The 23,846-nt window shown below is 43.7% G+C and overlaps 1 protein-coding gene across 1 annotated transcript in view; it reads left to right on the forward strand.

The window, feature by feature from the left end:
* Positions 1-2,942: 2,942 nt before the first annotated feature.
* LOC129369563 (cadherin-24) overlaps positions 2,943-23,846 on the forward strand; it is a 41,924-nt gene continuing 21,020 nt past the window's right edge. The window contains 3 exon segments of the mRNA XM_055045069.1: positions 2,943-3,077; positions 8,720-9,465; positions 19,839-20,133. Coding sequence (XP_054901044.1) covers positions 8,845-9,465; positions 19,839-20,133 — 916 coding nt within the window. The 5' untranslated portion in view covers positions 2,943-3,077; positions 8,720-8,844.

Genomic DNA, 23,846 nt, shown 5'->3' on the forward strand with positions numbered 1-23,846 from the left:
AGCACAAACTTCAGTTGACTGGGCAACTATTCGTTCTGGATTCGACAAGAATTGGCCATTTTTGAGGAAAAAAAATCCTGAAGAAGTCTTGTTTGCGGTTTTCCAGGGGTTATACAGCAAAAGTGAAAGAAGGTGCTCCGGTCAGGTGGGACCGATATGCCACGTTTTGGCCTGCACACAAAGTAATATGCAGTATGTGGCAGAAAACACACCCTGCTAACTACCCTGACATACAGTTTGGATGAATAACATAGATTGGGAATAACATAGATTTAGATTAATCTAGAGATGACACCTGATTCTGGCAGGGTTACAGACAACCTGCCTGTGAACAGCTAAACCTCAATCCGAATGATAACTTGTGGCAAGAATTGAAATCTGGTGTTCACATCCAGCCAACACTGAAAATGTTACGATTCAGAGAGCTTTAATGCGATCCATATGGCGTAATAGAGCATAACAGAGCAAAATAGGAAAAAGGTCAAGGGGTGTGCATACTTTTGGAAGGCATAGCAACAAAACAGATGGTTCAGTCTTGAAAGCTGTGAGCTGTGGTAGGAAAAGACTCATTTAAAGATTGAAAAGACTTGGGTTTAAAAATCAGATGAACAGGAGAAGTCTCCCAACAAAATCGAAGGGATGAGCGCTGAATATGTTGAGCACAGTCCACTCTCAAACCCTTCACTTCACTTTGTGCCTGCTCTGTACTTGGCATTAATAAACCTCTGCCCACTGCTGGGTACAAGAGATCTGACAAGGGCCCTTAAGGTTATGCCATCTCTTTGTGACTTCCTTTGAGGATCGCTAGTTTCCCAGTCGCCGCAATGACTTAATCAATCTTGACTGGTCAAGACTGCACTTTCTAAAGGTACAGCATTCTTAAGTAGTGTTGCGCCGAGGCCTTTTCAATGGTACCCGAGTTTTTCCTCATGACAAAAACACAAAATATTTCATTATAGATTAAACACAAAGCAACCCAATATGTTGGCAGAGACAAGCTGCAGATGAAATGCAATTGAAAAGCTGATAATTGTCAGTGTGATTGTCACTGTAAAAGCATACAGGTGTGGCTTAACACAGTGCCAAGTAGGAAAGGTATCGGCTATGAATTTAGAGAAGCAACGGTTGCTGCCCATAAACCTGGGAAGGGTTAATAAGGTCATTCTCCTATAATCCCAGTTACAATCTACAGTGAGATTATTCACAGCTGAAAGCCGTGGATGTCCAAGCAAATTCACACCAAGGCCAGGGTGTACAAAGGTGACAACGAAAATGATGAAGATGTTGCGTTTGACTCAGTCGTAGCTTTAAGCCCACTGAAAGGCCGCGGTTGGATTATACTGTAAGGGAGACGTGCAAAAATAGGCTGACACCTTCAATTAACTGAAGCTATGTTGCAACAGAGTGACCCAAAAATTCTCAAACTGAATTGGCCATTAAATTTGAAAGAGGTTGTACTTTATCTCTACTGTGCTAAGATTAACTAAATGAATCATTTAGATGAAATAAATTGGTGTGGGCGCCAAATATTATTGCCACAGGAATATACAGCCAATTGTGCTGAGAATCTTCCCCGTCTGCTCGTGAGTCATGGCGATACTGAAGTGTCCACTCCTAAAATAGGATGCAGCACAAAAGCTTGACAAGAGGGATAATTAGAGTCAACCAGATGACATCTTTTAAGCAAATTCAGAAAGCCGTTTGTCGTACTGCACCCTTAAATGTGGAACTAAGTGCCAATTTTCTGGCGATGCTTGAGAAGGGTAGAAATAGGAGAAGTGCAAAGTTTCAGATCATGATTTTTGTGCCCGGGTTGCGTTGGACTGGATTCTAAGACACAGCAGAACATTAAGGAAAACATACAATAATCAGGCCAAACAGCTCCCGCTCCCATGTTTGTTGCCACTTGTTGTTTGGACTCTTGTAGAAACTCCTTGAAGGTGTCAGGCAGCAAGATGTAAGCAGCAAGTCCCATAACTTGTGAGTCGGCGCCTTGTGAATCGCATTGGTTAACTGAAGATAATCGGTTTGAAATCTGGGAAACCTGGAGAGCAAGTCGGCACCACATCCTCATTGTTGTCTCTAAACCATTCCCGAAATGTATTTTGCTGCAGGAACCACTTTCCTGCTGCAAGGACCAATGGAATTCAGGGCAAACCTTTCCATGAGAGGGCGTACGCAGTAGTGCTTACATCATATGTGTTGAAGCACAGAGAAGGACAGACACGCTGTTTCCCAAACATTTCCTCTGCCAGTTTGCCTTTTTCCCCTCATAGTGTGTCTTCTGGTGCCATGTGTTTGGCAGGTAAAAGCCAAACAAAAAACTTCCATTGCTGCTCGTCCAGTGGTTAGCATGGACAGCCTGACAGGTCTGTCAAAATACAATAGCCACTCTCCATTCTGACACTTTTCGATCAGAACCGGCTTCTTTCCCCGCCTGACAGTAGCTAATCCGGGTCGGGCTCCCTCAAGTCGCATTTGATGGACCCTGACTGCTGCAGAGCAGGACCATCAGGGATGTCCATCACAATTTAGACATTGTCTGACTCACTCAAATCCTTCTGCTGGCGCATTTTCCCTCCATCCTTTACATCAACTTTGAAGACAAGATCTTCACAGGCTGTCTTATACATCTGATCCACAAACAGGTTGCAGCGATGAAGACCTTATAAGAGTTATCAGATAGAAAAAACAAACAATGAAACCCGCAACCAATTAAAACGGGCATTTATGGCTGACGTGAGACTGTTTACCCTGTCTGTGTTACTCAGTGGTCACATCTGTCCAGAATAGAAGGCTTTTAGAGTAACTACGGCTCTTTTTCTGTGGCAGCTACAAACTAATGGAGAGCGAGGAAAGAGAAAGAGAGAGAGAGAGGGAGGGAGGTGGAAACGCACAGCGAGGGAGGAAGCGAGAGGCAGACAGAGCGTGAGGGAGACCGGGCTAAGTGGACAGACTTCACGTTGAGCTCGCATGAACCTCAGCATCCCCCCTCTGGCCCTCCCTCTCCCTCTTCAGCCCCCGCTGGACTCATTTCATCCGCGTTAAACCGCAGGAACTCCGCCGCGGAACACACGGTAAGCTCTCCCGTCCCCTAATGAATCACTTCTTTTCTTCAAAAATAAATCAAATAAATGCTCACAGTGAGGTGGCAAGTTTCCAGCAGGCGCTCGTCTGGTCTGAGGCTCGCTTGTTGTGTCTGCCGGGGCTCCTGCCTGGACCAGGGGGCGGTCCACAAGTGTTCCGCCGTCAGTTTGAACTGGAGCACAGGACGCAGCGTCGGTTTCCACCAGCACGTGCGAACTGTTGCGGTGACACGTCAGTCGGCTGAGAGGACGCGAACTGTCGTGTTTGGTTCCGTGAGCGGAGCGCCAGCGTCCGACAGGCGGCTCGGTTTAGCCGTGCATTGGTTTAGCCGCTGGCAAACCCTTGTGTGTGTGTGTGAGTACGGAAGCGCGCGAGCTTGCCATCCGTGCGCGCGCGCGCCTCTCACCTGCTCACTTTATCACTTTCCTCCAAAAAAGACGCCGCCGCCGCTGCTTCCTCAGTGAGCGAGTGGACGCCGGTCATTGGCCGACAGCTGCGTTTTTAGGACGTCGCGTTCATTATAACAGTTAGCCCGAGTGTGTTTAATCACATTAACTTGCATCAAGTAGGTCGTTTTCCCGGTTTGCTCTAACAAGACAAGGTCGCGCTCCGGGGGCCTGTTCATTGTATCACGATGCTAATAATGGTTCACAAGTGACTGTATGTGTGTGTGTGTGTGTGTGTGTGTGTGTGTGTGTGTGTGTGTGTGTGTGTGTGTGTGTTGTGTGTGTGTGTCAGTCTCAGGGGGCCTTGGTGTGTAACCCAGAGGCTGCAGTGAGGCATTGTGTGCTTTAGGATATTTAATGTCCTTTGTTTTACTGTGCCATGTTTAAAAAAAATAAAACTTTTCCAAATTTTGTTACATTATTTCTACAAACTTTTATGAATTCTGTTGGGATTTTATGTGCTAGATCAACTCAAAATGGCACCTAAATGCAAAGCAATTGGATTCATCAATATGCTTAAACATTTTTCTTCAAATGAGAATCTGAAAAGTGTGGGGTGCAGAAGAAGTATTCGGACCCCCCCTCAATGCTTACAGAACCTCCCATTGTTGCGGTTGCTGGTGCCGGTCGTTTGGATTTTGTCTCTTTCATCCTTTTATATAGACATTTCAAAGTAGTTGAAGAGCAGTCAGATTGGACAGATAGCATCTGCATATGTTTTCAAATCGGACATCTGGACCTTGACTTTTCCATCCTTACATAGGTCTGAAACGATTAATCAGATAATTTAGCTGATTAATCTGCGTATGTGGTCTGTAAAAAAGGCCATCTGATGAAAGAACAACATACTAAGAGCAGTAATTGAGCCCAACCTGAACCAGAATGTGCACATTTTGCATTCAAGATGAAACATTTTTTGCCTGTAAATATGTTTTACCCAGAGCTCCTCAAGTGGCATAGCTTTAGCTTCACTAGCTGCAAAACAAATCTTCTATTAAGAACCTTTAGGTATCCAATTATTAACCAGTTAATTGAAAAACTAATCAACAGATCAGCCTGACACTATATTGATGTTAATTCAGCAGAAAGGCTTGAGCTTTTCATGTGTTGATATAACAATGATTATTATTTTTGGACTGCATATGGATCCTTTGCTATAAACAATCAAGTGTAAACACAGGGAGGCTGTGTTATTTATCTACAGGCTGCAAAATGTTTCTTGTATTTTTTAATTTGTAAAACTGCTTGTCTGCATGTTTCATTGTATTTCCAATATTGTATTTAAAAAGAAGTCTTAAGTGGTCCAATGAAAACTGCAAAATGTGATAATTATTTATCCGATCAATCAACTAATCATCAGGATAATCGATTACCGAAATATTTAACCTCCTCCTTCTAGCAGTTTGTTCTCCTGCAGAAGGAAAGTATGCCCGTAACATAATGCTGCCATCTCCGTGCTTCACTATAAAGACGTTGACTTTCCTCCACACATACTGCTTTGCTTGAAGGACAAAAAGTTACATTTAAGTCTAATACGAGCAGAGCGCCTTACTCTGACGTGCTCCCTGCAGCTTCTTGCAAACTGCAAATGTTTTTCTTCAAGCTATGGAGTTCTTCTTGCCTCTCTCCTCCATGAAATCTAGATTTGAGAATTTTATAAATAGTCGTTGCGTCAGCTCAGTTGGGGGTTCGTTGGGGCACCTCTTGACTTATGACAGGCCTCTTGGATGCTTCTCTGATTGATGCTCTCCTATCCCGGCTGGCTGGTTTAGGTGGACAGCCATGTCCTGGTCGGGTTGCACTTGCGTCATACCCTTTCCACTGCTGGACGGTGGATCGATGTTTGCGCCGTGAGATGTTCAAAGCTCCGCGTTCACTTAGAACAAAGCCTCGCTTTAAAATTCTCCCTGATTTGTCTGCTTCGTTCCTTGTTCTTCAGGTTGTAGTTTCTTTGTACTTGTGTTCACGAACAAAACCTCTGAGGACTTCAGAGAACAGCTAGATTTATTCTGCTCACTCTTGGACTATTTACTAATTAGGCACTTATGAACTCAGTTGATTGAGCTGGATTTTATAAGGGCATCAGACTGAAGGGAAGGTGAAAACACGCAAACAAATGAGTGCACATTACACTTTTTTATAGAGAGAGAGAGAGAGAAAAGGCTTTTATCATTTTCTTCCACCCCAAACATACTCCCTATTACTGTGTTGAATTGATTTATCACATGAGAAACCCAATAAAGTTCATTGAAGTTTGCGGTTCTAATGTTCGGGGATCAAGTGCAGAGCACTGTAGGTATATCATCCTTTTAGGCGTGGAGGCGGTTTTATTTGACAAATAAAGTACTCGACTGAACACTTCGTCAGCACAATGAGTTTGCTGTTGTATCACTTAAGCTGTCTGAGTGTCGAGCCTTGACAATAATGAGGAGACTGATGTGCTGAGTACAGTGTGGCTCTCTTCACCCGTCCGATTTGGATGGACTTAAGAGATTTGCCCGCGTGCACTGAGGAGGGAAGAGTCTGTGGGGATGGATGAGAGGACTGAGGGCATTAAGACGAATGGTAGAGGCTGGGGAAAAAAAAAAAAAAAAGCAGGAGATGTGCAAATGGAGCAGAGCCTGACCCCCTCAACACACTCCTACCCCCATTCCAAAGTACTTTCACCACCACTCACCCCCTTTGCTCCCTCCACAGCTCTCATTTCCCCTTTTTCTCCTGCCCCCATCCCCTTCGTAAAAGGCCTGACATGCACAGGCTATTTTTAATAAAAATGAAATAGCCTTGTTGCAGTGAAGCGACTCAATGCAGAGTGGAAGTGAGACTGAAACAGCGATTTGCAATTTGGAGCTATGTCACCACTCATCATTCCATTCCCAGCCAGCAACAGCAAATCGTCCTCGCGCTTTCATCCTCTTTCCTTGCCTTACACTAGACACACACACACACACACATCTCTAAAGACTTCAAACAACGCTGAATGACACGTACTGCTGGCAACGTGGGCTTTGGAGTAAAGCTGGCAGAGAGGAACGTACGCCGCGAGCTCAGTCCCTGCAAATGCACAATAGCTGGGGAAGACAAAAGTATTTTGGAAGAGCCACTTCTTGGACTTTTCAGCGATTTTCACTTCTATTTTTTTTAAGATGCTGGCAACCAGACGTAGAACATCAGGCATTACATGTGGACGGCTTGTGTAATTGGCGCGCGTAATGAAGTGAGATGTGAAAAAAAAGAAGAAAAATAAAAGAGGGGAAGTGAAAGGTGGGTTTCCTTTAGAGAGAATTCAAAGCAGGAATGGCAGAAATAATTTCTTCATATACCTCACTATCAAATGCCCACTTGTTTCAAGTGGGTCAGTGTCTGGAGAAAAAGAAAAGAGAACGTTTCATTTCCAACGTTTCAATTGGACAAATCAGACTGTGTTATGGATCTCATTATGCTGTAGCTACTATCAAAGGCTGCTGCACTTGTACAGAGACGCTCGGCCTCTAAGAGAATCAAAGCACAGGCTTATCTAGACATGAGAGGAACCACGTCCTATGCCATGTCAGTCTTTGTTGCTGCTGTGTATGGGGAAAGTATCTGTCATGTTATAGTCAACAACAAAAAAACTGAATGAATACAAAAAGCGGACTTTCAGACTACATAAAGTACTGTCCACCCTTAAAAAAATAGAAGGGTGGACAAAATAGAAATGTACTTAAACTGTGGGGTGGAGTTATACGCTTGAAAAAAAAAAAAAACCTGAAAAACTGCAAACTGAAAACAACGGATCCCGTGATTCTCATCACACATAGCGACATCCTCATCACGACCAAAAACCTCGCCGTCCATTTCCACCGCTTTAGCAGCCTGGAATCACATTACTCCAAAGTCAGGAGTGGCGGAAAATGAACTTTTATGAAACGCTTGGTTCAGTTTCACACCTTACCGCCCGAGGTCTGGAAAGACAAGAACTGGACCTGTCTGACAGCATGAAGCATGCTCAAAGAGCTCCACATCGTGCCTGATCTCAAATATTTAATGACACATGATAAACGAACAGCCTGGATTGGGTTACGAAGATATTTCTGACAGCCTTTGAAGTGATTCTGTTTTATGGGTTCGAGTGTCTCCAAAAGCCACAGATTGTGTGCCATTCCCAAGAAATGTAAGAGATTGACCACATGAAGTATTCCCAGAGATGCTTCATCTGTATCAGAATCACTCCTGAACATCGCACCACGTCGAACTGAAAAAACACAAGATGTGACTGAATAATACAATGACTCATATGCTTTAGCTCTGTGGAAATTACAATGCATGCTTCCATCATGTGCACGAAGGTGAAAGCAGATGCCAGGATTATTCTGTTCATGCAGGGAAAACGTAAGGCAGAGTGATGGATGCACATGGGACAAAATGGGGTAGGGAGAGAGAGAAAGTGCAATCATGCATTTTCAGTTGAGTCTAGTTACTGACGCCTTCCACTGCATCAAGCTTCACAGATCAATGGCCCGCACGCATGCAAATGAAACGGAGATCATTAAACTTTTGGGAAATAAGAGCAAGTCATCGATTACATTATTTATGAGCCTAATTAATCTCTGGAGGGGGAACTTCTTCCTCTGTTGGGCATTGCAGCATGCGGGGGGCCGTCTTTGGGGGACGGCATCAATCAATTCCTGTCCAGGCCATTGTGTGTGACAAGGCGCAGTAAAGTACCTGAGCTCCACCTCTTCGCCGGGCCCTTGGGCTCGAAATTAATTGAAAAATTCAAAGTCCTCACACTTATCTCTCTCGCCTGCCGATGAGATCAAGAGCGAGATCCACCTGCGACAGCATGAAGTAGCTCTTCCCCGTTTTCTCTTTTTGTAAGAGTGAGGTGGAGGTGGTGGTGGTGGGGGATACGTTCTTATTGCACCACTCTGTAGAAGAAAAGCACTGCTATTTTTACTGCAGCTGGCAGAGTGCTCAGATGAGCAAACAAAGCTGCTCAACAAACAGCAGAGAAACATTCATGTAGAGATGAATGGAGGGTTAAAATACCAAACACCCCCCACTCTCCTCCCCACACCTCCCTCTGCGCCAGATAATGAGTAAGATGTCAACTTTTATGCGTCTTTTTCCGTGTGTCTGGAAGCGCTCGCGAGCCACATTAATGAACGTGCTCCACGTCGCGCTAATTATGTCTCCTCTCTTAGGTGATCCCGGCCAAGCATGTGCGCCGCATGGAAATGCGCGAGGAAAACATCCGAGATGAAGGCGGCGCGCTCTGAGGAGCGGCGAGGCGCAGACGTCGGGAAGAGGCAGCTGGAGTAAAGCTGTCATGATGCGCGGACGCCTGGCTGCGGTGCCGCGCGTGGCGCTCCTCTTCCTCTTCTTCTGTCGGGGGGAAGGCGGCGGCGTCCCGGAGGCCGCCGGCCTTTCAGAGGGAGACGAGGACATGCGTGCGACGTCAGGCAAAAAGCAACAAGTCTTACCTCGCCTGGGGTCCGCGGACGTCTTGCTTGAGCGAATCAAAGAGCCGGGAAGACACGGCCCCGATGCCGAGGCTGACGTAACACCAGTGCCACTCCTGGCCTTCCAACTCAGTGTCAAACACCCGGCCGACAAAAGGGACACACTGAGCCGCCCTGAAACTTCTGCTACATCCTATGTGTCTAAACTTAGAACAGAAGTCACTGAGTTGGGGAGCAAAAGGAACGTTTTGAGTGACGGGGATGATGGCGGTGTGGTTGATGGTGACTATCTGGGACCAAGTTCAGAGGAAGAGGCGTACTCTGCCAACGGAGTCGGTGAGGTTCAGCCTGGAAGGACTCCGGGTGGCTCTGAACGGGTTGAAGACCCTCAGTGGGGCCAGAGCCCCCGTCGCCGCAGGAGCTGGCTCTGGAACCAGTTCTTTGTGATCGAGGAGTACCGAGGGCCCGAGCCGGTGCTCATTGGGCGGGTAAGCTTTTGTTGTCAACACTCTGCATGCACATGTGGATTTGCTGCATCTATTTGTGTGACATTATGTTTGTAGTTTACACGTCAGGACATGACTCTTTTTTTCTTGTTTTTTTGTTGTTGTTGTTTTGGCAAACACATTTTTGTCATCGATATAACTCGTGATCAGAGTAGTTTAATCAAAGAAAACACAATTGTCCGCTGCGCCTGGTGGAGGCATTTGTATGTTTGCATTATCCATGCTCGGAAAGTGCACAACTTTTCACTCAGTTTCACTCTGTGTTCACTCACAGCGCGTCTTGCACTCAACGTCTCTGCTTTTCCGCTTCGAGGTTTGCCCGATGGACTGTGACATTTCCAACTGGAGTGGAAAGGGGAGATTGTGTCTGTGTACAGTGCTGTGGAAGAAACTGTTTGTCCTCATTGCAAATTTCTTCTGTCTTTCTTTTGTTCCACTTTTATGTTTCAGGTCATTATACACATTCTAATATCAGACAAAATAACCTGAGTACAAATAATGTGACGTTTTCAAATGATGATTTGTTCATGGAAAAAAAAACAATCCATACCAACGTGGTGTCTTGTTGAAAAAGAGGCATACCCTGTCGCCTCTTGTTGATAAACAATGACTTAACTGTGATGAACGTCATCTTTCTCTGGGTGCATTCACATTGAACTCTATTTCGTTTTGTCTAGAAAGTTTGAAAAGGTGTGAATGCGTAATTGAATTCTGATGCTTACTAAAAAAAAGCAAACTTTCATCCGCCACAAACCCAGGTCTCTGTCCAACTACAGGGAGCTCTGAAGGTGTTTCAATGAATATGTAGATGCAAGTAGACTGGGTCCTGCTCCAAAAGCAGGAAGTGGACTATGACACAGGGCATTCTGGGCAAATGCAATAAAAACCAGAGTCTAGGGATAGCAGGAGAAATGGCACATGGTCTTTTACCAAAGGCAAAAGAGAAATCCTACAACAATCTGATGTCACTCCAGTTTTGTTGTGAAGAAAGAAGTTGCTCTCATGTCTTTTGATGTTTTTGTGTCGTTTTCCTTCAGTAGTTCTTGGTGCAGCGCCACAACGGGAGAGGAGGTGAACAGGTTATGTCAAGGGTTTCAATTGTTTGCAATGTGAATGAGAACCACACCAGCTGAAAATGTAGCTAATGTTACAATTTTGGTCCTCAGTCAAACCGAGTCCGACACAGCAGGTGATAAAACAGCCTTAAACAGTTCGGTTTGACCAAGACTCAGAATAAGAATACAGAATAAACCTGTGAAACCAAGAGATCACCTAAATAAAACTTGTCTCACAGCATAAAGGAAGCTAAAATATCACAAAAAGCAACACATCATGCCCAATTGTAAAGAAATTCAAGATTAGATGTGAAGACAAACTCATTGGCACTTTTTAAGATTCAAAAATGGAGAAAACTTGGAACAAACGTAAATCTTCCCAGGAGTGAGCGACCAACCAAAATTACTCCGAGAACTCAATAGAGATTAAGTCACAAAAGAACCCAGAACAACATGTAAAGCACTGCAGACTTCACTTAGCTCAGTTAAGGTCAGAGTTCACGACTCACAACAAACATAAATACTGCTCCTGAAAAACATTCCCATTTGTAATGCACTTCTTTAGGACACCAGTCACATTTCATCTCGTGTGATTTCTGTCACCGATTTGCACCTAGAAACTGTTGATTGTGTCACTGGACCAACTGTGGAGGAAACGGTAAAACAAGTTTTGGAATTTTTAAACTCAAATTAATTGGAATTTATTGTGACAACGATGCATCAAAATGTATATCCTGATAAGAAATTTATCACGATAAGTGATAAGCGATACGATAAATGCCCACTTCTATCTCCAGGTGCCCAAAAACCAAATTTCCCCCAGAACACTGTATGTGATTTCTCCTCTCTTTTATCTTCAGCAATACTGCATTAAAATAAACAGCTAAACTCAACTTGTACATTAGGAAAGAACCCTGAACTGTCACCGAGACGTTGTTAGCCATGCTTGGCTGAAATGGTAAAATTGGTGTGCCAACACGGGTGTCATCTAGACCGGGGCACCCTGGGAGCACATCCCCACCACTCTCCGAAATGGCCCATTTCGTTTCCATTACTTTTTAAAAGCATAATTTGTTAAAAATGCTCTGAAAACTGGCTTGTGAGAAGAAGCGGGGCTTTGAGTAGAAGCACATCTCCCCTGGGTGTGTGAGAGAGGAGGACCTGCATGCTATCTCGGCCGAGCCAAAGTACATGTACCAGGCTACGGGGAATAATAGCAGATGTCAGAGTGTCCAGAAGCACTCATAGGTTACGAAATATTGGTGTTAGAAGACTACAGAGAAAGTTCGGTGTTTACGAAACCCCCCGCAGGAGTGTCTGTCGCCAGAACATTCAGACCTGCAGTTTGAGGACGGAAAACAAGAGAAGCACACAACAGCTAACAAATGCAGCTAATTAAATCTTGATTGCATTACATTCAGTCAAGCGCTCCTGAATTCATTCTTGTTAGTCACCAATATAGGCAGTGCAAGCACAAGGGAGTGTTTTTATAGTGGTAAAAGTTAATGGTAATTTAGTTTTAGAAATACAAGAAAACAGGAGATTCATTAGAATTAGAGGATTTTAAAATATTAATGGATAATAATTGAATCCTCAAGTTTTAAAGGTTTAACAAGCCACAAACTCAATAAAACTAATGCCAGCAAATATAAAAATCTCCTTTTTTATTTTTATATAGAATAAATGTTTCATAGATATTGAAACATGTTTTAAAGCATCGTTCATCTGTGTAGCATCATTCGTCCTATGCTGTATTAACATTGATTGAAAACTCAAGAGAATCACAGCATTTACACAAATATCTTTAATGGAAAAGTGTGACATGAGCTTTTATTTTGAAGAGGAAAAATGAACATGTTTTCAGATTAGCCTGTTACCTGGCGGTAAGAAAGGGGCGTGGTCAGTTAACAGCTTAACATATTGACATAATTGTTGACAGTTTAATACATGAGCGAAAGCAAAACAACTGGATGCATGCCCACTATGTGCAGCTTACCGTTCATCTATTTGTCTTATTCTTAGACTTAGACTTAGACTTGACTTTATTGATCCCTTGGGAAGACTCCCTCAGGAAATTATAGTTACCAGCAGCTCACAGGCAAAAATGTGGCACACAGTAAGCATACACAAAATACAAAAAAATACAAATTAAATACAAAACAAAGAATATAAATACAACACAAAAGGAAATTATAGCAATTTGGTCGATAGATTGACCAGTGATATGGTATTGCACTGTATGGTTTGGCCTGATAAATATGGAGTTCACATTTGTAGAAAAACTACTCCTTCTTCCCTCTGTCCTGTGTCACCTCCGACCCCCCAGTGAGGAGTTGTACAGTCTGAAGGCGTGGGGGACAAAGGAGTTCTTGAATCTATTGGTCCGGCACTTGGGAAGCAGCAGTCTGTCACTGAACAGGCTCCTCTGGCTGCTGATGACGGCGTGTAGAGGGTGGCTGCTATCGTCCATGATGTCCAGCAGTTTGTTCAGTGTCCTCGCCTCTGCCACCGTCACCAGAGAGTCCAGCTTCATGCCGACCACAGAGCCGGCACGCCTGATCAGTTTGTCCAGTCTGGACGTGTCCTTCTTGGATGTGCTGCCTCCCCAGCACACCACGGTGTAGAAGAGGACACTGGCGATCACTGACTGGTAGAACATCCACAGCAGTTTGCTGCAGATGTTGAAGGACCGCAGTCTCCTCAGGAAGTACATCCTGCTCTGCACCTTCCCGTACAGGTGGCTGGTGTGTTTTGACCAATCCAGTTTACTGTCCAGCCACAGCCCGAGGTACTTGTAGGAGCCCACGACCTCAACCTCCGTTCCCTCTAGTACGATGGTCTCGGCTTTGGTCTGGACCTCCCAAAGTCTATAACCAGCTCCTTCGTCTTAGAGGTGTTGAGTTCCAGGTGGTTTGTGTGGCACCAGAGAGCAAAGTCCCTCACCAGACAGCGATATTCCTCCTCTCCGTCGTCCCTGATACATCCGACTATGGCTGTGTCATCAGCATACTTCTGTATGTGACACAGCTCCGAGTTGTAGTGGAAGTCAGAGGAGTACAGGGTGAAGAGAAGAGGGGCCAGCACTGTGCCCTCTTTTTGTGAGTTTGTTCTTTTCAGTGCAGCGTTGTGGTGCAGCAGCTTTGTTAGTTCATTAATTAGTCATGCTATGTGTTTGGTTCGTAAACTTGCTGTTGGCTGTTTAATGGACGTGTTGAGTGTAGTTTTAAAGCAGATTGATGGGTGGCGGTCCAGACGGTTTACGTGCTTTGGAAATATTTCAAAACGAACAAATTAGTCTCACCTATAGAAAGAAGCGAGGGAAAAGTCTCCTTTCAGCCAGCTGTCCAGCAGCGTGTGGCAACAGGTGGGGAAGGGGCGCTAACATTTAATGGCTAATCAGATGTACACTAACTGTCTTTGCTGATTCGAGCCATTTAAACAACTAAAACTGCCATACAATGCTATGTTAGCAGATATTTAGTTTTAAATTCTGTAAGAATTTAATGGTGCTAAATAAAAACAGAGCTAACCCTTTAAGTCTGACCTTTGAATGATTGAAGTTCCTATAATAGTCAACATTTAAATATCTTACCTGAACACAAGAAATCACATAAAACAATTACTGTGGTGAACATTTATTTTGGTGAATTATTTCCTGCAATATTTGACTTATTTTGAGTTTTATTGTTACATTCTTTACAAATTTTAATTTACCAAGTAAAATTCAGTTAGCCTCTTGAGGAAGTAGGCGTGCGAGTGTTGTTCAGAGAGTAAACCGGCCAATAGTGAGTCACCATCCAGTCACTGCCAGATTGACTGGTGTGTCACTATGGTAACTCCAGACCTCCCAGTCCGCACCGCCATCCGCTCAACGGTGAAGCTGGTGTAAACTGAATCATCTGTGACAAAAAGGAACTCCCGTTTAAAGAGCAATGCTGAAAGCACAGCTGATAAGGATGAGTCAGATCATCAGGACAGAAGAAAACAATTTCTGATTGCGCTTGGTTTTAAGAATTTCACTTTGGGGAGATTAGCTGTTCTTGTGGATCATTTCTATCCGAGGGCTGAAAAGACGCAAACTGGGTGTTTATATCCGGCGATAATTATTCCTTTTCTGGGTTTTCTACAACGTTATTGAATTATCACCCCGTTTAAGGCTGTGGTGAATAAATCTGTTTCCAGAACGCCATGATTGAGCCAAACCAAAAACAGTTAAATATAATTTAACATGGGCTTTTAGCCATTTGTGTAAGAGAAGCAGCAGCTCTTACTTTCAGTGGCCGCAGGGTTATTGCTGTCAAACACCGAACTCTAAGACTATGAGAGGTTTTCTATTTAAAAAGCAGCGATTCCCCTTGGTTACAGTCACCGGACATCAACATGATGCCACCGACTTGATTCTTTTTCTCTGATTATTGCGCTGCGAATTACACTAAATCCTTTAAATAGATCTTAGACCTCGGAGGCCTGTATTTTGGTCAGTGGGCCCACGCATCACATCGGTCGCCTCCGGCTCTTAGTGACACAGTGTTGAACTTTAGCTTAGCTTCATGCTAAATGAAACCTCACTATTCACAGAGCTACTGTTCCATATGTGACCAGTTTGATTGACCCTTATGATACAATAAGGGACAAATACAATAAAAGGTATTTGTCCCTCTTGAACTTTTTGACATCAATAAACACAAATTTTAACGTGTTTTACTGAGTTTTATGCTACGGATCAGGGGCCTCCAAATTCTGTAGGAGCCATTTTGCCCTCAGCGCAGCAGAATGAAACTTTAGGGCTGCAAATGTTTTATAAATGTCTACCCATCTATAAAAAATATGTCCTCAAGTTAACAAAAAACATAATTGTATTTCAGTGATGGCATTGTTACTTTGAAAAAGTAACTTTAATCGGATTACTGAAAAAGTAACTTAGATTACTGACTGCTTGATTTGGAAAGTAACTAAGTTACTTTAAAAGTAACTTTTTCAGCAGATGCTAACAAGAACAGCGCTCCACCAGCTGTGAAAATCACATTGATTAATTCTGATTCTGATTCCGAAAAAGAACTTCGTTTTCAGCCCAATGACAAAAACAGACCTTCAAAACATTAACACGTGTTTTGGAGTCATTTGTTTTGGATATCTACTGCAAGTATCCCATCAAAACAAATCTGAAATTCTGCTAAAACCTAATTTATATGTTATATCTTTATTTAGAGACATCCTTTTTGCAAAAGTCACTGTGGAAGGTCCAAAGAACCACTTGTGGCTCCAGAACCGCAGTTTGCAGGCCCCTGTTTCAGAGCAACATGAAGCATGGCTATCGATATGAATCTGAACTCCCCAAAATGAAAGACCGTTCCCCTATGGGGAAACCTGAATGACAGGCAGAGACCAGCTGTGTGTAAAATGACCTGCACACAGTTTTAGGGGTTTCTAAACATCGCCATTTGGAATTGGCTAAATTTATCACGATAAACGATACGATAAACCATCTGATAAAACCCAAACAATGACCATAAACGTGTCCATCCTGTCCACGTTCACTCTATTCCTCTCAGCGTCCTTACTGAAAGTCACATTTTCTAGTTCATCTGAACTGCGGGCCACAAAAAACAGGCAGAGAAGCAAACCCTGTATTATGTCACAGCGAGGGTCTCTCCTCTAATGCGGCTCCTGGCAGCCTGGCGGCGCTCGGAGCTGGCCTCCATCAGCCTCCATCAGCCTCCATCAGCCGCGGCGCTCACAGGGGCCGCCGCCAGAAAACACTTTGGGGCTCCCAGTGAACCACGCGGTGTCGGTGGAGTTTGGATCCTCACCAGGGCTGCATATGCGCCTCGTAAATGTTTAATTTCCCTCTCCGATTGTTATTGATGCGGGGAAGCGTCGGGGCCATCAGCAGCTTGTGCCTTTTGTCTTGTATTTATTTTTTTATATTCATGTAATAAATTGAAAGCGCGAGGTTCTCCCCTTTGAATCTAGCGATTTGTTGGGGGGGTTTTTCACCCAGAAATAGACGGGAGATGTGAGGAGAGTCGTCAGCAGCTCAGATCGCAGGTGCCTCAACCTGGATGAGGAGAGTTTGTCTGCCAGCAGCAGCAGAAACAAACCCAGAGGTGGATGCGGCGCACCGACACCAGTCGACCGGGGAGGGAGGGATGAAGGAGGGTAAGGAGGATACAAAGAAGAAGGGAAAGTGACAGAAGGTATCCTCCTTTCCCCCGCTTTGTTTGGACTGGGATGGATACATTTTCTCCCCGCCGCGAGTGTTTTTTCCATGCTGACTGAAACTCAGCGGGACTGAACCGGCAATTAGACAGTGAGGAGAGGAGGGGAGGGAAGAGGGGATGAGGGTGTGTGTGTGGGGGGCTCCGACAAAAATGTCTCTGGTGGAGAAGAGTGGGATCAAAGCTCGTTTTAAGGAAGAAAGGATGGAGAGGATGTGGGTGCAGGGATGGATAAAGAAAGCAGCGCTTTATCTTGCCGTTTGCTGTGCGCATGTCGCGTTAGGAGTGAATGTAATCCCCGCGCTCAAATCTGCACACGCGCGACGCGCAGTTTGTTTGCCCTCTGAAGTGTGCACGCTCTGCGTTCAGCGAGTACAAGTATTCAGACACGAACCACAAACTTGACGCGTGTCATTAGGATGGTGTGCTGTCATAACCCATTTTGTTTCCGGTTTTATTTCCGTTTTATTCTTTGTTTTTGGTTGTTTTATTTGGGATATTTCAAATATGCAGGAGTGTTCCTTTATTAGTCTTTGAGAGGGGCAGCTTGCATTGTTATCGATGTATCATTTGAAAATGATCTCGAAATGACAATATTATCTTTCACCGCAATAAGTAAGGGGGTAATTTATTGCCCACCAAAATTAGTTATTGTGACTAATAAGGTTTTCAAAAATGTTTCACAATTTTTTTTTTTTTTTTTAAATTGGGGTTACCTTTGTGCACAACCCTTTTTTTGCCCGATGCCCCTAAATAAAGTCCAGGACAGCACAGGACATTCTCAAACAAAATGGGTTTCAAAACTTTTAAAGGTTTTTAGAAGTTGTCAGCGATCAACCTGCCCTCTGCTACCCACATGAGCAAGTCAAAAGATATTGAAATAAATTCATTTTCTCTCGACGTTGTGTTTGATTTGGTAAATACCGGGGCTCTGGTTGACCTTTGGTCATCTCTGGAAACATTTATTAACGTCTTTGAAATGATCGAAGTACAAAGAAAAATGCTAGTTACGGAAACACTTGACACCAAATTTGATTGATTTGTGGAAGATAATTGTGTCCCTAAATTTTATTTTTTTTTAAATCAATCGTATCACAGCAGGTTTTATTTGCACTCTGCCAAATTCCATCAAAGTGAAAAGATATTCTATATTGTTTAATTTTATCTTCTCATCTAACACTGAGACAGCTATTTATTTAGAATCAAAGTTTTATCGGTACCTTCTGCCCCAACTTGACATTTAGGGACATTCGTGTTCTAGATGTGGCCCAAAATGAAGATGAGTTCTACAAAGTATTGACTCAGATGAATAAACTAGAAATGCACGGATTGCGGTTTTCCTGGCCGATCCCCTACTCTTTTTTGTTGTTTTTTTCTGAAATGTTGCAAAATATATATACAAATAAAGTTGCTGAGTCGGCAACAGCGGAGCAACTACTGCTAGCTGCAAATGTGCAGACACGACCCAGCGGGCCGGTCTGTCAGCCAAACCTCTCTCACAGGACAGCAGAAGAGAACAGAGGCGGATTTTTAGACCTTTGCTGATGTAGATGAGATCGGTGGATAACATCATCTTCACACGTATTTATCGGCCGATCACCGAACTCCCAAAATGAAGAAAATCGATGCCGATCATCAGTGTATCCCGAGACTAAACGTAACATAAATGTAAAACATTAGAACAGCTATTTCCCTTCCTCTTTCACCGTTTTGCCTCTACGTTGCGCTGGTCTTTCCTATGAACTGTAAATGACATGTAACATGACCGAACGTGGGAAATGGATGGGAATACTGTTACATTAGACATTACAGCAGTGTCGATGCTAGCACTGTTGCCTTGTGGGGTTTGAATCCCAGTCTGGGGCTTTTTGAATTTCCCCCAATCTAAGCGCGGGTTCTCTCCTGGCTCCGTCCAAAACCAAACAGGTTGATCTATTAGTAGGTTTCCCGTAGGAGTAAGAATTTGTGTGCGTGGTCGTTTGTGGTGCTGATGTACCGAGGGTGTTCTTTGAGTTGACCAATTCCACCCTGGGAGATTTTTGTTTTTTTTCACCAGCACGTCTTGTAGCTGAAAATGTAATAAATAAATAAATAAAAAAAAGAAGAAGAAGGCTTGGATAAATATATGCAAAATTTGCCGCTCACATTTCAAAACAAACTGCGCTGCGGCTCCAACTTAAAGTCAAAGCTTCAGTCGTCTTGAGTATCTGGGGTCGGCAGCAGAGGTTGCGAGTGAGCTTTGTGGATTATCAGCATGTGCAGATTTGCCTCGAGGACGTAGAGACGCGAGAGTCTGTGGTCAGAAGTCTGGATGTGATGAAGGCTGAGTAATCTCTTTCGCCTCCTATTGCTGTATGTTTGGCCTTTTGCCTATCTGTCTATCTCGCTCATATCCTCTCTGCCATTAAATACTGAACCACGATTCTGCACCAGAGAGCAAAATATTAACAAAAAAAACAAACTGGGGAAGAGAAAATAGAGCTGAGAGGAAGAAGGGGGAGACGGGGGAGAGAATAAGAAATGCAAGCAGATGGGCAATCTGTGTGAGCGAGGTAACTTGATGAAAAGAGCAGAGAAACAAGAGAAAGAGGTGGTTTAAAGGGTGGAGGCAGATGGATGTAGATGCAGGACAGGGAAGAGGCAGATGGGTGGAAAGGACTGAAAGATTATACAGACGGATAGTGGCTGGGTTTGCAGGATGTGATTAGAAGTAATATGACATTTGCAGGGCCACTGTCTTCATCAACGTTGCTTTTTTTATTTTTTCCCCCTTTGGATGATAGCGCCAGTGGCGTGTTTGGTCCAGTGAGTTAATTAGCTGCATGCATCAGTACTCGCCCATGGTCCCATATGCATGTTCCACACCTGGTGCTATTTCCTCTCACATTCACAGATTCACATCCTCCCCAACCCCCCACCCTCCATCTCGACACGACTCACCCATTCCGCGACATTCTGGCGTTTCGCGTGCCAGACCGCCGAGGAGCGTTGATGAGTGATACCTGCGTCGAGCGGCCCGTGGCTCGGTGTCGCCCCCAAGGTGCTTCTGGGGATTGTTGTCTGTCTCTGTTTTGTTCTCCAGCTGCACACCGACATGGACAGAGGGGACGGGCGCACCAAGTACATGCTGGAGGGGGAGGGAGTCGGCTCTGTGTTCGTCATCGACGGCAACACGGGCAACATCCACGTCACCAAGGCCCTGGACCGCGAGGAGAAGGACGAGTACCGGCTCACGGCGACGGCCACTGACAGGGAGACGGGCCGGGCCCTGGAGCCCTCCTCCGAGTTCATCATCCGGGTGCAGGACATCAACGACAACCCGCCCATCTTCCCCGACGAGCCCTACATTGCCATGGTGCCGGAGATGGCCAACATAGGTACGCCGCCGGAAGGGGAAGAAAAGTGACTCTAGTGGCGGTTGTTGTCCTGGAGAGTTTAGCCTGGCAGAAGATTGAGACCGACTCTGAAATGCGTTATCACTTTTAGTCACTTCTGCCCAAATCAGTAGTGCGTGACAGTATGAGACAGTTAAGCTATGAAATCGATCTTCTCCATCTCTCCTCCATAAGCTAGTTTAGCGAGCTGCAAAAATGCACCAGTCCAAAACAACCAATCAGAGGCAGGAGGAGAGTCTTATCACTGTCAATCATGCTCATATACATGCTCTTAAATCTGCTAATGAGGAGAAACGGCTCACCGTTACAAGAAAACTGCTCATCTGCTGTCATTGATGGCTATGCTAACCAGCTTTAGCATTGACAGCAGCTCCTCAACTGATGGGGAGAAGCTGCAGAGTAGCAGAGCTCAAGGGGGCGGGTGTGAGCAGCACTACATAAGAAGATTGACAGCGCTGAGACCCTCCACCTGGCTCTGATTGGTTGTTTCTGCCCTAGTTGTGTATTTCTGTAGTTAGCACAGGAAGAAGGTACAGAAGCTTCTCTGCTACCATTCTGCAAAGTCTGAGTTTCAACAAATATGTAAAAAAAAAAAAAAAACCTATTCGAATAAAACTTTCATTCTGTAGCTGTAAGTGATTGATGGGATCATCTGTTCTGACCTAATTGTTTTTCTTTAAAACACAAAAGCTTGGAAACAACAAATAAGTTGTTGGTGGTTTGTTTTAGCCAGTTTGCTGCAACAAGTGGGGCAGGGGCAAATGCTGCACTACTCACTGACCCTGACAGTGAGTAGTGCAGTAGTGTAAGGGTCAGTGTCTTTTTATTAAAATGACTTTGATGATATGACATAACATTTGATCTGTTTTGAAACTGGATCTAAAGCCTAAGGATGCTTTGGTGTCAGTATTTGATCAGTAGAGATTACATGTGCTTCTGCTGCACCAGATGCTAAAATTCACCCACGCTAGCTTGCTATTATGCAGCAGGCACAAACCTGAGATAAACCTTGCAGTGATGTAAGGATCTTCTTTTCCTGCACATTTGCTCGTGCTCGTCGAAGTTTCAGTTGTGGTAAACATTTAGATCTTTGCTCTGACTCTCTGGATCTCAAGTGCGTCGCTGTTTTCTTGTAGATATGTTCTGGCTAACTAAAATCTTCCTGAATTTTAATTTCCAATTACATTTATTTCATAGGAATATTTATGCCTACTGGCAATTGTGACACTTTTGGTTTTGCTGCTCCAGTATGAGGATTTTCACCCCAAAGAGTTTTCTTATTTTCCAGCTGCAATAAAAGGTTTATTCCTTTTAAGACGAGCAATAGATTTTTATTTATTTATTTATTTATTTTTATTTTATCAGTGGTGCCAATTAGTCTGCAGGGTGCTGCATCTGATCACGGACTCTGCATTATAATTTGTCACACATTTCATCTGAGGAGCATAAGATTATCTAACAGCCTGTCCAACAGTGGCTCGCACATTTCAGCCAGGATGAAGCAGTGGACTCAAAATCAAACCAGTTGTCGATTTTCGGATAGCACTTAAACTTTTCTGTGCAAAACTCGAACATCAACTTTCACTTCAAAGACATTTTATTCTGGTCTCTTAAGCCGATTTTAATTACAGGTCTGCTGTTACTTGCTGAGTTTTCTCAAAGCCTTTACATTTTGGCTGCTGTTTCTTTCACCGTATCCCTGACATCGGCAGCATGTTGTCGCACGATAGACCGGGAAGATGCAAGTTTCAGGGTAAGATTTTCTACAAAGTCTGTGGACATGTGAAACTTGACGTCCTGGTTAATCTTTCTCCTTCTTTTGTTGTAATTTGTCCTTTAATCAGCTCCTGTCTCAAATGTGAGCTCTCTACAGAACTTTCAGCCGCGGTTTTCTTCTTTTTCGTCACCTTTCTCTGTTTCAGTTTGAGCCAGACGACAGAGCAGCGCATGAACTGAATAAAATGTCGGTCCCTCTAAAACTCGCAGAAGAGCTTTTTGTAAGGGGAAGTGACGCAGAGTGGAATCGCTGGGTTTGATACGGGAGATCTTCACTTCATGCCAAGTTGTTCTGAAAACCATTTGCTCTGGCTGATGAGCTCCATCAGGGGGATTTTCAGGCCTCAAAAACTGTTCCCTGCAGAATTGCTGCATCCTGCTACCTCCGCTAAAAAAAAGAAGAAGAAGAAAAAACGATTCCCAGGCAGACTGACTTATAATACCACCAAGGGGGAAGCTTTGAAATGAAACTCTGTCTCAAATATGAAAAGCTGAACCCCTGGCGACCTCAATGCAACTTCTGTAATTCTGAATCTGATCGGAGAGGTTGTTTGGGAAAAGCGAGGTTCAAACAAACTCCAAGTCTGCGCGGCAGTCCGGGTCAACCTCTCAGGTCCAGAACGGCTGATAGTTCAGATAACTCTCAGAAAAGCTCAGGTTACGTTTGTAAAAAGTGTCAGAACTGACTCATTGATTCATCATGGCTACTGCTGGAAGAATAAAGTGACGATGCCGGTGCTAGCTAGCCGGTCATCTTCAGTTTGTTACCACGGTGATATATTTAGTTTCCTGCATGGAGCAAAAAAAAAACAAGCAAACAAAAAAGTTTAGGCTCAACTTTCCTAGCGTGTTCAGTGTGAGACTAGCGTGTGATGTCATCAACCGAAGCAAGATTAGTCTCTTTTTTTTTCTTCAGAGAACCTTTTAATGAGAGATTTTATCAAATCTGCCAGTGGAAATCTCTATGACAGCATCATAGTGTGTAGTATTCAGGAATGTGAAGCTGGTGATTGAATATCATATTCCTGGTTGCCAACTAAAAGCAGATTATTTCACTTATAACAATACATGGGAAAATGTCTTGTTATAAATAATTAAAAAAACTGTTTATGCAAGTAGGTATTGAGGAATTACGTACTTAAAACAAACAAATATTTTCTGAAAAGTTACTTGTATGTTGGTTTTGTCTCATTTGAAGAGCAAAACCAGGACAAAATTACTTTGTAAGATTTTGTGTTTTTCTTTTGCAGTGAAATAGTTTCTTTGTGACAGACTGTCGATAACAAAGATCTCATTTAAAATAGCACCAGCTAATCCCCTGAGGCTTTTTTATTTATTCATTTTTTTCCTTTTTATGCCACAGTGTCCCTTCAATGTTAAGTGGCCTTTAAGGCAACACGATGGGGTCAAAGAGAGTGAAGGAAAGCTGTCGAAGTTTGAAGAAAAGCTTTAGAAAATGTTCAGAAAGCCCAGAGGGAACCGCTGATCATCACCGCTCCGCCAGTAAATAACAAGAAAATCTGGTTCTGCTGAGGCTGAATGTAAAGAAATTGGCTTCAGATTGCCGTAAAGCACAATGTAGAATCACATTTTCACTTGTGAAGAAGTTTTATTCGTATTAATTAGTGTTCCTTTATGTGTCATATAAATGTAATGTTTTTTGAATCATAGTCAAGGTGTTTTTCTGTGCAGCTGGAAACGGTGTACAAACTAATGAAACACAATGTGTCTACTGAAGTAAGTTTCCAGGTTTCTGAACTTCCCCACAGTTATTGGGAACTCGCTGTTTTTCCCGTGGCCTTCTCTGCATGGAGATAGAGTGTGTAGTTTTCACCTCCCATAGACATTACAGTGAATGAGCATACAAGGTTCCATATGTTTTCCTTTGTTTCTTTTGTTTGGTCTTCGAAGATTGAGTC

The sequence above is a fragment of the Poeciliopsis prolifica genome, unplaced genomic scaffold (genome assembly GCF_027474105.1).
Source record: "Poeciliopsis prolifica strain line A6 unplaced genomic scaffold, Auburn_PproV2 SCAFFOLD002, whole genome shotgun sequence".
NCBI lineage: Eukaryota > Metazoa > Chordata > Actinopteri > Cyprinodontiformes > Poeciliidae > Poeciliopsis > Poeciliopsis prolifica.